The 15,711-nt window shown below is 34.9% G+C and overlaps 1 protein-coding gene across 1 annotated transcript in view; it reads right to left on the reverse strand.

Annotated features, from left to right (window-relative positions):
* LOC131068565 (SAP-like protein BP-73) overlaps positions 1-5,835 on the reverse strand; it is a 56,193-nt gene extending 50,358 nt beyond the window's left edge. Inside the window, exon 1 of the mRNA XM_058003789.2 lies at positions 5,690-5,835. Coding sequence (XP_057859772.2) covers positions 5,690-5,780 — 91 coding nt within the window. The 5' untranslated portion in view covers positions 5,781-5,835. The remainder of the gene's footprint in view (positions 1-5,689) is intronic.
* Positions 5,836-15,711: the final 9,876 nt, after the last annotated feature.

Consider the following 15,711-nt stretch of genomic DNA (forward strand, 5'->3'; position numbering starts at 1 on the left):
GCATATACTATTTAATAATTAATATTCTAATAATTATTAGATTATTAATTATTTACAAATGGTTGCTTTGAATAGGTGTGGCTCATGCCTCTTAAGGTATTTTGCCACCCTTTCTCCTATATTAAAGGAGGTCCTCTCTCATTTGAGAGTGCAAATTTGGAGATTTATAGTGAATTATATCACTATGCATGGGAGGCATTATTGGCCATGTGGAAGTATAGACTATTTTTCGTAACTCTTCTAATAAAATGATGCTTTATAGGGTTTGTTTCCTTGAAAGGGATTCCCCCATGTATATCTTGTGTAATGTGTAAAATCTATGCTCATATGATTCCAATTTTATTTATTTTATATTTTGTTTATAATGATTAGTATCCTAACATCCTAATTCCTAACACTTATTTCTAAGAGATTATAATAGGCCCCTCATAAGTTTAGTGATTTAAACTTATAATAGGCCCCTCATAAGCTTGGTTACTTATCTCTAGGAAGTTCATTCTAATGCATACATTTCAATTGACCCAATGTCAACCCTCCTTTTAACTGGTTTAAATCTTCAATTCAGCCATCCATACCTTTTTATTTATCAGAGCTCCATTTACAACAAAATTCCTATAAATATGATCGACACTAGATCTAAAATCTATATTAAACATCCCAAAGGGAAAACAACTGCTCCTAGAAGACCCATCTGTACAATATGATCTAAGATCATTCCAAAGATGAGGCTCAAAATATTCATTAAAGATATACCTGAGGATAAGAAGATGATAATAGCATTAATGAATACAATTCTGAACATGAAGAATGTGAATTGCAATCAGCTCCTTTCCTAACTCTGGAGACTCCACAATTTATACAAGCCTATCTTGAACATGTTCACAAGGCAGACTTCAACTCCTGATACAAACAACAAAATTAGCTTGCTGCCATTACATATAAACTTATAACAATGTTCCTAAAGGTGTAACCTATCAATTTGCAATGTTTTCCATATGAGAAGACCCCACCTTGCTCTCCTCCTGGTTACGCCACTTCAGCCATGGTAACACATTTGACCAGAACCAAACCAATCACAGCAATAGCTGCAACAGGTTCAATCATGGCTGAATCATCCTTAATGTAGTCGCAGCAAATGAGGCTAAAGCATCACAACCCCAAGTTTCATAGTCTATAAGGATTTCTCAGACTCAAATTTCACAGCCAATTCAGAAATTTTCTGACACAACCACTTCAGCAATAATAACACCCTGACATGCAAACCTTCATGGTGCAAGTAATGAATCAAATAATCAGATGCAAGCAGTGGTAAAACACATAGCTCAATCAAATGTAAAATCAGATTATCAGAATGGCTGCTAATAACAACCAGTACAACAGCCTTCTCCACAAATCGGAAGTCAGCTCTGCCACCACCACTGGTCAATAGAGCTGAGTGAAGGTTAGAAGACTTCCTTTTAACACAGTTATTCAGACATTGAAAAATAATCCTATGGCATCTTATATAGCAGCAATTAACATTCGGGTAATATCAATTACTATCATCCAATGGTAGCAACTCAATGGCCCATCTGAAATCCTTTACAAAGATTGAACCTCGGCCACAGGTACCTTAATCAAGATTTCCATGGAGATGCCCTTGAGTGATACAATCAGCATAAGCATGAATTTATTCAAGGGTTTAAGGACTTCATTCATGTATTTAACTGAAAAATCAAGATAACATTCTATTGGAAGATGTCATAAGAGATCTTCTCAATGCAAGCAGCTAGAGAGTGAACCCACTCACAACATTGTCATCCAATGAAAGAGTTTGTGGGCCACAAATCCAAGCATAACATTGATGAACAGTCACTATACTGGCTTAGGCTTCTTCTTGAGAGATGTTCTTCCATACATTGAAGATAAATATGAATTTTCAAGAATAAAGTAGTCATGAATAATTAGCTGACTAAGATGGCCCTTTGTCGAGGGAGTCCCTCTCCCTCCTACATTGACAGAATGCTTAAAGGATAATTGCATGATGACATTGAGGCCTATGTTGCAATACAAAGTAAATATTTCAGGCCCAAAAATCTTGACGAACTGAAAGAACAAACTAAGAGAAAAGATTAATTCATAACAATCAATGAAGTACAAGGGTTCCGATCATCACTTAAAAGAATCAAAACAGATATGCAATAGGAGATGGTGCCATGGACATTGGAGAACCAAGCCATGAACTAAGATATGCAATCCATGAAATCGAATCTTAAGAACTTGGGAAAGATGCTGATCAACTGACACAAATTTTTCCAAGAGAAAAAGTGCTCCCTCCACAACAAGCTCAATAAAATCAAAGAATGTACCACAACAGCAAGAACAGTCTCCATCACATCAGCCTCTCACATTTAAAGAACTTGATACTGCAGTCTAATGCCATGTACATCTAAAATCTTTGACAACACCAATTATACACCTAATTGTTACAATTATAACAAGTTCTATTTGTAGCATGGCATCCATTGAGAATTTCAGAGAATTCAAAAGTTTTTACAGAATTTACTCTTGGAAAGAATTATATCGGGAAGCCACAAAGAGAGAAAGACATTATGAACATCTATAAGCCAAGTAAACTCTATAAACTCTAGACAGAAAGCAATCAATCAATCAATCAGACCAATGCACATTTATAATAATCCAGATTCCCTGTTGTAGTGTCGTAAATTGTAAAACCTTACAATTTCACACTCCTTTTTGGGCTCTTGCCTTAGTGTGTCTCCTCATAGCTCTTTCCAAGCCTATTTATAGGCCTTTTACTGTCAAATTGTTGCTGATTTGGTGATCAAATCCTATGCTGTGAGCCTATGCATACCAAATCTGCCTTTGTTCCAACCCTTTCTACATAAACTGTGGGGCTAGGCACCATAGTCTTGGTGGACTAGGGTGTTAGGCACGATAGTCCCCCCAAATTGGGCCTAAAATTGAACTTGTCAGTGTGCCGGTTCCCGCCAGTTGTTATCCAATCTCATAATTTCAATATGACCGTTGGAAGCCAGCCGAATTTATGAAATGCCTTGGGAACCCTATATAAGATTGTCTTTCCTAATTCATTTTCATCCATCCACAATCCTAATCACTTTTTAGAGCAAGTATTACAAGCAACTTCCTTCAAATATGAGTATTATGGAGCATCAAGGTACAAAAAAATCTTCATGCAAGTGGGCTTTTATGATTGATCGTGTCTTGTTATATCATGTTATTGCATCAACACTTGAGGGTTCTATCCAAAGAGCATTGCATCATCACCAACATCATCAAGCTTGAGGTGTAATCTTGCTAATTCAGCATTTTATTTCAGATTTAGCCCCTGCCCTATAAGGGTAAGCTCTCTTTTCCTATCTATCATTGTTGTAGGGTTGATTCCCAACTCGGAGTTTGACTGAGGCAAATCCCTATAGAGCCCAACCCCATTTTTCCTCTCTATTGTGTGCAGGATTCAGATTTGACAAAGAAGGATTACAGATTCATAAAGCGCAAACTGAGACAAAGAGATCCAGACTTTGAAGTAGCATAAAACCCTGGATACTGTGGCTTAGCCACATAGTCCAACACTTTTCCAACAAAATTTCAAGGAGATGGTCTGTGGACATCCTGATCTAGAATCTGTTCACGATAATTATATCAAACACCTTCAAGACTAGGACACCTAGCCACATAGTCCAGCAATTTCAGATTCGAATTGCAAACATAGTTTCCTCTCTCATCCCTATTTCCAAATTTGTTCTCAGAGTTTGCATATCTATTTTGTCGCTTACTGTTTATGCTGGTTACTATCAATTTTGCATATTTAGACCTAGTTCTTGCCTTTCATTATTCTATCATATCCAAAATCAAATCAGTCAAGAGAAAGAATAATCAATCCATGTGCCCAGCTCTCCCAAGGGTTTGTAGTTGAGCCTATTGATAATTCTTTAATGTATTGTTGATGTGAATAGGTTTGATTCCTAATTTGTATGTTTAGCTAGTGAATCCCATTCCACTCTTCACCTGCAAACTAGGGTCACATGGAAATGGATAAGGTATCAGATTCGTATATGGCAAGTTTTCATGACCCCTTGATACAAATATGGCTGAATACAACAATTATTAAAAAATTATATTCAACTATTTATAAGCCTAAGGGTACAAAACATAAAATTAAGATATTTATTTATATATTTTTTGGTTTTTATATTTTAGTTTATAATATTTATTTTGTTAGATTATGTTTTTATCTATAGTAATTTTAATGTATATATAGCATTCCAATGTTGTTAGACTATGAAGGGCCTAATGGAGACTCTCATAGAAAAGGCTTTTAAGTTTTGAGTAAATAAAGCAAACTATTGCAGAAGCCCCTGATTTGGTTAATCCTGCTTTTAGCAAGGATCTATAGGAGAGTATAGCATTACTGCTGGCCTAAATACAAAAGGTCAAACTGATCAAGAAGAACACACAATAAATTTTTTCAGCCAGACCCTCAAAGACTATAAGATAAAATATAATTTTGCTGTAAAAAAAAAAATTATGCTTTGATTGAAGGATTGAGCTAACTAATGCTCTACCATTTCTGCATTTCCTTTAAATGGCAGAATAATAATTTTTGCTTTGGCCTTACATTGACCCATTCTTGGTAGACTAGCTTCGCCATAGAATTTTCTCTCTTCTTTAGAGTGGGCTTTTCCCAAATTTAAAAAAAATTCACATTGCCCAGATTATTATTGAATCTGAGTTTTTCAATTATAATATGTGTGTATGTATAGCAGTATACATAAATATTATATAAATGGTATACATATATGTAAATTTGTGAGCGAGCAAGTTTGTATACAACTTTTTAAAAGTTTTATTATCTTTGCAAATTTTGAATGTTTTCCCTAAACCCCTAAACTGGATACGGCACCAGACAAGATGGCGCTGTATACAGTCGTATCCATATGGACCAATTATAAGTTCGTATCTAGATATGTCTGGTATAGTATTGATAGTTGAAAGCTGTGTATCCGTATCCGAATCCTATGCACAGATTCGTATATCATCCAGAGAGGGGAAGACAAGTATCCAGCAACTCTACTGCAACTGTTTTTATTGTCGCTAGAACTACTTCCATTTGAACTTATATTTTCCCGTTTATAGGGATAGTAAAGTACCAACTTCGAGCGTCCAGTTACAATTTTATTTCTAAATTCCACTCTTTTCACTTGCAGTAGTAATAACATAAGTGAACCCCGTTTAACATCAACATCAGGCATCGAAAATCCTACCAGCTGTGAAAATCCTAGCTAGCTTGAAGCCTGCAAAATTCAACGTATTTTCTGTGTGATGTAGACCAGTCCTCCATATCTCATAGTTTAACTCCATTCAAAGTGAGGTATTTGATGTAGGCCTACAGTGTGAGTCATTTTCTCAAAAGACTCGGAATCTAATCTCTTAAAATGTCAGAATATATTCCTTTACAGCATCAATCTACCCAAAATGCACGTTTCGTGCCTTTGTATACTTCCATACTTAGTCTAGATACTATCATTAGTCTAACATGCAACTGCTAACTTATAAAGCATTCAACCTGCCATTTCGAAATTTTTTGAAGTTTTTTTCCAGTGCCCATTAGTGGGATTTTCAGAAACCCTCAAATGAAGAGCAAGAAAAATAGAAGAAGTTGACTGACCATCAAGGAAAGGCATAACCATTTGTGTCTGCATGCGGCCTGTGAGTCGGAAGCCATGAGTGAGCGACAGCGTGCTCAATGCCTGTGACATTTTTTCCTTTCTTTTCGATAGATAAGATTTTAAACATTTCCATCTCTCCTTTATATTACATGCTGATATACCACTATTTTTTTTTATTATTATTATTTTTTTTTTATGAATAGAGCGTTATCATTAACAATTTAAAAGTAATAAAAAAAGGTTGAAGGATAAAAAAATCATTCCACGAGAGTCATTTGAACTGAGTGTAGAAAACCAACTAAATTCAAAATTATATCTTAGTATATCTAAGACGACGACATGAACCTGGAATTTAGAATCATTAGATACTCACATTGCCAAGCCCACTCCTTCACTAACCTCTCAACAGTACTTGATTTTATTGATTGTTCCCTTTTAAATATTATGGCACTCTTCCACTATCATTTGAATGTAACAGTTTCATATAGTTGGAAACAAGTGGCTAAGGTTCTATTTTATTTGGAGTAATAAAATAATACCTCCACAAAAAATAAAAGATGGCATATTTCATGCATTTACCGTCATTTGCATGTCAAATTGTTTCAAAATTGAATTTTTGTTTACGAACATTTTGATGTCATTGTAGATGCCTCTCGACATAACAAATATTTCCAACTAATTAAGAAACTTTAACGTGAAAAACCAACTAAATTCGTAATTATATACAAGTATTTCCAACTAGTTAAGAAACTTAAAAATATTAATTATTCACTTCTCATGTGAGGTCCTCACCATGGGTTCCTCGTTACTATATTTTCTCTGTCTAATAGTAAAAAAAATTATGCCCATGAACTTTTCCATATACCCATGAACTTTTCTCTTAGTGCAGTGAAGAAAATATTATATCAAGCAACTTAATTTTATATGGGATTATGAGTAAAAGAGTTTATAGGGTACATATAAAATGGAAAGTTAAAATGCTAATAATTTGATTAAGAGCTAGTTCACATCAGCTTAGGTGTGAAATAGGAAGGTAGAAAACACTTAAAAGGGAGTGAGATGATAAGATCTATTTTCTTGCACACCAAGATTAGTGGAAACATAATAGCTTTATATCATAGTGTATGACATATGAGAACATACATATCAATTAGCCTAACACTCTAAAAGTAGAATCTTTAATAACTTTATTTGTTTGAGGATGAATGAATAGCAAAATAACAAATTACTTTTTTAAAATTCATGGTAGAAGACCCATGGTAAACAAAGAAATAGGGGTGGTTAGAAATAAGGGTTATGGTTTGTTGGTTGGAATTTATGTTGGTTTCGTTTCATAAACTACTTAGTATTGTGGACATCACTAAAATATTTCAATTAATATCAATTAGAGTGTCTTTAATGTAATAGTTAATTTTCAAGTGATGTTCTTCCATGAGTTTTCCTTATGATATTATTTATTTGATTTATTTATTTTTTGATCAGTAACATATAGATTGATGACCTAGCTCGAGTCAAGTGAAGCCATAAATAAGGGGCCCATCCTCAACCTGAGCACACAATATTAACATGAACAAACCAAACGTATAAGCTCAATAGCCCAATAGGGGTACAAAGTCCACAAACACACTAGACCATCGAGGGTTTCGCACATTGAGTCAATGGCATGAATGCTAACAACTTCAACGGAAAGTTTCAAACTCATTACACAATAAATCAATGAAGGCATAATGCATGTGATCATAATGGCCAGGTATGAGGATATGAATCTTGATGGTTACAAGAACAATGCCACAATTTAACCATCACAATAGGCCAAGAATAAGTATTGCATTGATTTTGTTATTGTCGGCACCTAAAATTGTCCTAGCCTAATTATTAAAATATTTTAAATTTATTTAATTAATTTATCCATAGCCTTCTATTAATTAAATAGATCTTTATTTATTTAGTTAAATCAAAAAATCCTCTTCTAGCCATTCCTCATTTAAATAAATATTTTTATTTATTTAAATTATTCTTTCCTTAAATTAAATAAATATTTTATTTATTGAATTGGTCTCACCTCTTCTATTAAATAAATAAATCTTTGTTTATTTAATTAATTCATTAGCTTTTTCCCTCCATGACAAGTGTCATTCATCTCTTAATTTACCTTTAACCACCTCTTTAATATTTTCCTATTTTATATACCTACCCTCTAATCTAAGCCAACCATTTATTCTTCCACCTCTTAATCCTAGCCCTCCATTTTTAGGGTATTCTCTATAAAAGAGACCCCTTTCCCTATCCTTCCATACAGAATTCAAGCATTAGCACCGACACTTTATCGAAATGCATATACAACCATAATTTGTTCTCTATTGAACTCTTGTGCACACAAAATCTAGTAGCAACAATAATCAAGCAAGCAAGATCAATGGAGGTAGGAAAACAATGGAGATCAAACCCTAATGACATGTGAAGGTATAACATTTCTATTTTGTTGCTTGCATGATTTTAGGTTCTTCATTGGTATATGTTGGATCCATTGTAGAACTAGATTTAGTGATTGAATCTAATAGGCTTTACAATATTTTAGTTTCCAATTTCAGCATATACATTTTGGCACACCCAGCGGGACCCTAGTCCCTAGTTTTTGGTTTTTTATAGTTGTTTAAGTGATTGTAGGTTACAAATCTAAAATTTGCGATGATTTTTAGGTTCTATTGTGTCTACGGTCTTTTTTGTCACGTCTACGGCTTTGCCTAATTTATCAATTCCCTAATGTGTTTTTGCAGGTTTCTAGCGCATCTGCAAGTCTATTCAATCGCATCTAAGGTTTTGCAAATTTTCGGGTTTTTGCAGGGTCTAATTTTGCCACATTCTTGTTATTATTGGTGCATTTTTATTAGATCTTAGCACATTTTTTGATATTATGTCATGTTTTTTTATTAGCTAGGGTATTTTTTTATAGCATTTTGTCTTAGCATGTTTGCAGTCAGTTCTATTCTATTGTTGTTAGATCTTGTCACGTTTGCATCTTTTTTAATCTTTTGTTTCTATCAATTTTTTGAGTTGTAAGTTTTTGGCACATTTTTGTTAGCTCTAACACGTCTGTGGCTTTTTTTGTCATGTTTAGGGTTCAATTCTTTCTGCATTTTTGCTAACTCCTGACGTACTTGTAGTCTGTTTTGCTACGTCTGTGTTTTGTAGGTTGGTCAAGGATTGAATCATTCAAAATTGTTTGTAGAAGGCCCCATTGATTTCATTTTATATTCTAATCCTTTTTTGTTGCAGGTTGGGGTATTTTGAAAACTACTAACATTATACTTACAATAGTAATTTAGGAGAGTGCTTATCTTTTAGTAGATTAGAAAACACTTCCATTGGTGCTTTAAAAAGAACAACGTGTTTGAAGTGTTTGGGGCACTTGCCCAATATTTTGTAGAACCCTAGGTGTTTAATGAAAGTATCCTCTCCCCTCGCCTTTGTGGATCTTGGGTGTAAGAGAGCTCATTGAGCATCTCTTTTAATTTTAGAGAGTTTGCCTTCCTGGGAAAAAATACTCACCCCAAGAGCAACTCAAGCAGTACTTTCCTTCGGTCCACTATATAAAAAAGGGTAGAGACGAGAGTCATAACCCCATCAATATTAGCCTTTTCCTTACTCTTCAATCCAAAAAGGTTTTTATACTCTAACTGGGGTTGTTTTGGATGCTTGCAAGGTGTTGGTAACCTTGGATTGTGACTAGAAACCTTAGTAGTGGCCCACCCTATTTTTGACCAATACGGTAATTTTAGTGAAAGTGCATAGCTAGTTTTGCCCCCAAGATACTTACCATGTGGCTCCCTTGAAATGAAACAAAAAAACCCAGCTTAGCATAAGCTACTTGTAGCTTTCCAGGGAGAGGGTGATTGGGTCATCCTTCCATTCTTGGAGGCCCCTACCTATCCTCTCTCAGAAAGAAAAAATAGTGTACGCACCCATTAAGGTGTCCCTACATTTGAGTTGACGAAGATGACAAGATGTGGGTTGAATTTATTGCCAAGAGACCTTGACCTTAGGGCTAAGAAGTGTTTGAAGTGTAGACACCTAAAATTGTCCTAGCCTAATTAAATAGATATTTTATTTATTTAATTAATTCACTAAGCTTCTTCTAGCCTTTCCCTATTTAAATAAATATTTTATTTATTTAATTGGCCCCACCTCTTCTATTAATTAAATAAATATTTATTTATATAATTAATTCACTAGCTTTTTCCTCCCATGACACTTGTCATTCATCTCTTAATTCACCTTTAACCACCTCTCTAATATTTTCCTATTTTCTATAGCTACCCTCTAATATGAGTCGACCATTTATCCTCCCACCTCTTAATCCTATCCCTCCATTTTTAGGGTACTCTCTATAAAGGAGGATTCTTTTTATCTATCCATCCCTAATGACATAGTAATCAATCTCTCAAGCGTCTACACAACCACAATCCGTTCTTTATTGAGCTATTACGCACGCATAAAATCCGAGAGCAATCATAATATCAAGCAAAATCAATGGAGATAGGTAACAATGGAGATCAAACCCTAATGAGCATGTGAATGGTATAATCTTTCATATTTGTTGTTTTGCATGTTTTTTAGGTTCTTCATTAGTGTATGGTGAATTTCGTTATAGAACAAGGGTTTTACGTGGTTGGATCTTATTTGGTTTTACAATAATTTGCTCTCCAATTTCATCATATATATTTTGGCACACCCGTTGGGACCCTCATTCCTATTTTTTAATATTTTAGTGTTGTTTTAGTAATTCTAGATTTGCAGATCTGACATTGACAACGATTTTCATTTCTGGAACGTCTCTAATCTTTTCTATCGCGTTTGTGGTTTTTTGTCACATTTTTGTTGTTGCAGGTTTTAAGGTTTTTGCAGGTCCTAATCTTAGCATGTTTTTAGACACTATTATTGCATTTTTGTCATATCTTACTGTGTTTATGTGCGATCTTGACACAATTCTGGTTTCTAAACATTTAGCATCATTAGATCTTACTGCGTCTATGGCTCGTCCTGCTGTGTTTCTAGCTAATACTATTGTGTATGTGGTCAGTCTTACCGCATTTTTGGTTTTGACAGTTTTCTATTTTGTAGGTTTCTGTTATGTTTTTGTCAATTTTTGTAGCATTTGTGGCCTATCTAACTGTGTCTAGGGTTTAGGTGTTGTTATGTTTTTGTTAACTCTTAACGTGTTTCTAGTATGTTATGTCACATTTTTGTCCTGCAAGTTGGTTGGAGGTTGAAGATTCTAAAATAATTTGTAGAAGGCCTCTTTGATTTCATTTTTGTGATCTAATCCTTGTGGTTGTAGGTCAGGGTAATTTTGAAACTACAAATACATTTGTGTTTGCAAGGGTAATTTAGGAGAGTTCTTGTTTTTATTAGATTAGAAAACACTTCCATTGGTACACTAAAAAGAACAATTGTTTTAAGTGTTTGGGGCATTTCCTTAATCTAATGTGGAACCCTAGGTGTTTTATGAAAGTACCCTCTCCCCTCGCCTTCGTGGATCTTGGATGTAAGAGAAATCATTGAACATCTCTCTTTTTTTAGAAGGTTTGCCTCCCATTGAGAGAGGGAATGACCTAAGCGGTATTTTCCTCCAATCTGCTATTAAAAAAAGGGTGCAACAAAAGTCATAGCCCAATTGGTATTAGCTTATGTCACACTCTTCAATGTGAAAGGGGTTTCATAATCCAAGTAGGGTTGATTTGAATGCACGCGAGGTGTTGGTGACCCCAGATTGTGACTAAAAACCTTAGTAGTGGCCCACCTTATTTTGTCAAAATATCGTGGTAGCTTCAATGCAAGGGGATAGTTGGTTTTCCCCCAAAGATACTCACCATAAGGCTCCCTTGATATGAGATAAAAATCTTCAACTTACCATAAGCTACTTGTAGCTTTTTAGGGAGAGGGTGATTGGGTCATCCTTCCAGTCATGGAGGCCCCTAGCTATCCTCTCATGCAAAGACAAAATAGTGTACACACCCATTAAGGTGTCACCACATTTTATTTGACGAAGATTCTAGGTTGTGGGCTAAATTTATTGCCATAAGACCTTGACCTTAAGGCTAAGAATTTTTTGAAGTGTATTCGATTGTGTTTAGACTCATGGAAATTGGGTTGTTTCAGCCTATTGAGCATACACATTGTACTCATATTTGGACAAAAACACTTTCAAACATTGTGTCTTCTTGTTTGTTGTGTCTTCTTGCAACAAAAACATTAACATTAAGATTTGGTCATATTTTCAATGCTTCAAAATTTGGACAGAGTTGAGAAAATAGAAAATTCTACCCAAAATGCATGTGTTCACTTCCAACACATATACGATCATTCTGGACGTGTCTGTGTTCATTTTTAGCACATTTTTAAAAATATTTTGCCACGTTTGTGCAACTTTTTGGCATGTTTACAGATAGAATTGAGACAACATTACCAACTGAGAAAACACATTTTTAAGATATTCTATCATGTCTATTCAACTTTTTGGCGTATTTTTGAGATATTATATTGTGTATTTGGACAAACTAAGATTAACACTCCAACAATAAAATTGCATTTTTGGATTCTAAAATTGGGTATTTGAGACATTCTAATGCGTCTATGAATTCATACTACATTTGTGGTTCTGAGATTCAAAGAGCTTCCAATGTTGATCTCATAGGATTCTAGTTAATCAACCACTATCTTTTTCACGGCTTTTCATCCATCTTCAAACATTTTCAAATATCACTTTCACACCCCCCATTTACATTTTTCAGCTAGAGTCAAAAGGTTGTTTAGTGGTCCTTATTATTATCTTGCAAACACATCACATACATCTCTAGGTGGTTCCAGCATAAGATTTATCATCTTGGGTACCATTTGGACATCTCAAGTCAAGGTCAACTTACCTATAGGAATTTGTCATCTCCTAGGAAGCCACACCTTGCTTAGATCATCTTATCAACTTTGGAACAACATTTTGGGACATTGCAAGACAATCCTTGATTCATTATCCATTTTCATAACTATCTTATCTTTCATAACCGTCATATTCTTTCACACTCCATATTATCTAAAGTATTTTCATGGTTGGAACCCAATCCCAAAGGTCTTTAAGACAAGCCGAAGAAGCTCAAAGATCTCTAAACATGGACACATATGAGTTTGATGACAAAGAATTTTACAACACACAGTCCTTTGGAAATCACAATAATGCACAAGAATTTGACAATGAGTCCTTTACAACCACATGAATTCAAGATCACATATCTGATGCTAGGTTTAATAGGTTGCTTGAGACAATTTTGAGAAGAGCCCACCAAATATTTTTACACATGTTAATTCAAGATGGCGCAAGATTACCCCATGACTTTGATGTGACACAAATCTTGGAAGAGGATCCAAATCAAGCTAATAGTAATGATGGTGGACATAGACTTGAGCGTATTGTGCCCGAGTCACCTTCATCCTTATTACAAAAACCTTAAATGACCAATACTCATACTCATGATGCTAGACAAACCTATGAACAAACCCATGCACATACTTTCCAAGGTCGAAGGAATACCAATACTTATACTCAACAACAAGAGCATACCCAAGATTATGATCATATCTATACTATAATACCACATGTCATATTTGATGACCATACCCAATATCATGCTTACAATACCAATTATGCACATGGTCATGATACATATACTTTCCCTAGGCCCAATACACCTCATCATAATACCATGCCAAGTGGCTCATACAATAACTACAATCCTCCACCACCCGAACATATATATGACCAATATCATCCTTACATGCAATATATCCATCCTCCTCTTAGTGGCTCGAGCATAGGTATAGCTCAAAGAGACAAATAACCACCTAGAAATGATTTGCAACAACAAATGGCAAGTATGCAAGCACCAACTAATAATTATACAATTCATGACATGTGTCCTTAACCATTTGATAGAAGCATACCAATGTCACATTTTCCTCCACATTTCATGGTACCTAAGTTTGACAAGTATAAAGGAAAAGGAGATCCCAAGCCACACATTAGAGAGTTTTTTACAACTTGCAAAGAATTGGCACGAGAAGATTCTTACTTGATGAGATTTTTTCCACAAAGTTTAGATGGACAAGCCATGGAATGGTTTCAGAATTTCTATCTAGGATCAAGTCATGGGGTGAATTGGTAGAATCCTTTATACAACATTTTCATTCAACGTTGAATGTGAAGTATCAATAACCACTTTATGCAACACAAAGCAGAAAAATGGAGTCTTTTGCATCATTTTTACAACGATGGAGAAGTTTGGCTAGTCAATGCCCTTGTCACATTCCACAAAAGCAGATGGTTGAGATGTTTACCCAAAATGTGAATAGAGACATTGGATATGACCTTCATAAAGCATGTTTGTCTACATTCCAAGAAGTTATTGAAAATGGTCTATCTATTAAGAAGGTCCTCATTGAGCAAGGCATCATTAATATATTTAAAGAGATCAAAGATTAAGGAAATGGGAAGGACAAACCTCAATTTTGAAATAAGAACAAGAATATTGTTAATGATGGGGTTTTTGATGCAAATGTGGTCAAACCAATGATAATTTTTCCTGGTGCTAGTTCATATAATAATCAGGTTTACACACAAAGAGCACTGAGACCTCCAAGGAAGTACACACCTTTAGGAAAGCCAATTGAAAGTGCATTGAAAAAGTTGGTTGCCAATAAGCATATTACATTACTAGATAATCGACCATTTGAACCAAGGGTAAAACCTTCATGGTGGATTGACAATGAATTTTGTGTTCATATCACAAGAGCAAGGGTCATAAGACTAGAAATTGCCACAATTTGAAGAATCTCATTGAAGATCTTATTGATGATGGTGCAATTGAAGTTGATGCTCATACTTTTAATGAAGAGCAGGAGATGTTCAAGGAACCATTTCCAAAACATGATAAGGGAAAGGCCCCTAAAGTAGACAATAACACAAATTTCACTAATGCGGCCTATGATTACACCATCAACCAAATTATCGAATTGGACAATCATGTGTCTACCATAACTATAAAAGGTAAAGCCCCCAAATGCAATGTCACTACTCAATGGGGTAAAGTTACTCAAAAGGGTGCTACATCCAAAAAAACTTCATCGTCCAACAACCAAAATAGCCTTGTAGACCAGTTGGGAAAGACACTTGCTCTAATTTTGATCCTCAAACTTTTGTGCATTTCACCTTCGCACATAGAAATTTTGGACAAAATATTACAAGAGACGTTTGTTCCTACCGACCTAAATGTGGACTAGTTTCAAGCCATTGTGGTACACCTTTCTACCCCTCATTGCCTTACATTCACCAAAGCAGATGACCCATCTCCACAACAACCGCACAATGCACCACTTTACATTGAAGCTTTCCTCCATAAACATCACATAAAATGAGTCTTAATATATGGAGTTGCAAGTCTCAGTATTTGCAGTACTTTGAAAGTTGTCTTAGCATTGGGATTCTCTAAATATTTTATGGATTCTGGAAAGAAAATTACTCTAAAAGCATATTATGATGAAGAACGCTCCTCAAAATTAATAGTTGCTCTACCTCTCTAAATTGGGTCAGTAACAAAGGATGTGGTTTTCCAAGTCCTTGAACTTGATCTCACATAAAATATACTTTTGGTATGACCTTGGATACATGCAATGAAAGTAGTGCCTTCAACTTATCATCAATGCATCAAGTTTCCACACAATGGAACTGAAGTCACCATTAAAGGTGATCCAAACCCATACATTTATTGCAATAATATTCAACCAAGACCTTAAACAATAGTCCCTATAAATCAAGAAGCGAGTCCATCTTTAGCATACATTGATCAAGAATCATTAAAAGCTTCCAATTTAAAGCAAGAAAATCTCAAAGGAAAATTCAAGGACAAAGACATGGGAGAATACAATTCAAACCAAACCATGTATCTAAGGCAGCTAATGGATTCTCCTAAGATTT

The sequence above is a fragment of the Cryptomeria japonica genome, chromosome 11 (genome assembly GCF_030272615.1).
Source record: "Cryptomeria japonica chromosome 11, Sugi_1.0, whole genome shotgun sequence".
Classification (NCBI taxonomy): Eukaryota; Viridiplantae; Streptophyta; class Pinopsida; order Cupressales; family Cupressaceae; genus Cryptomeria; species Cryptomeria japonica.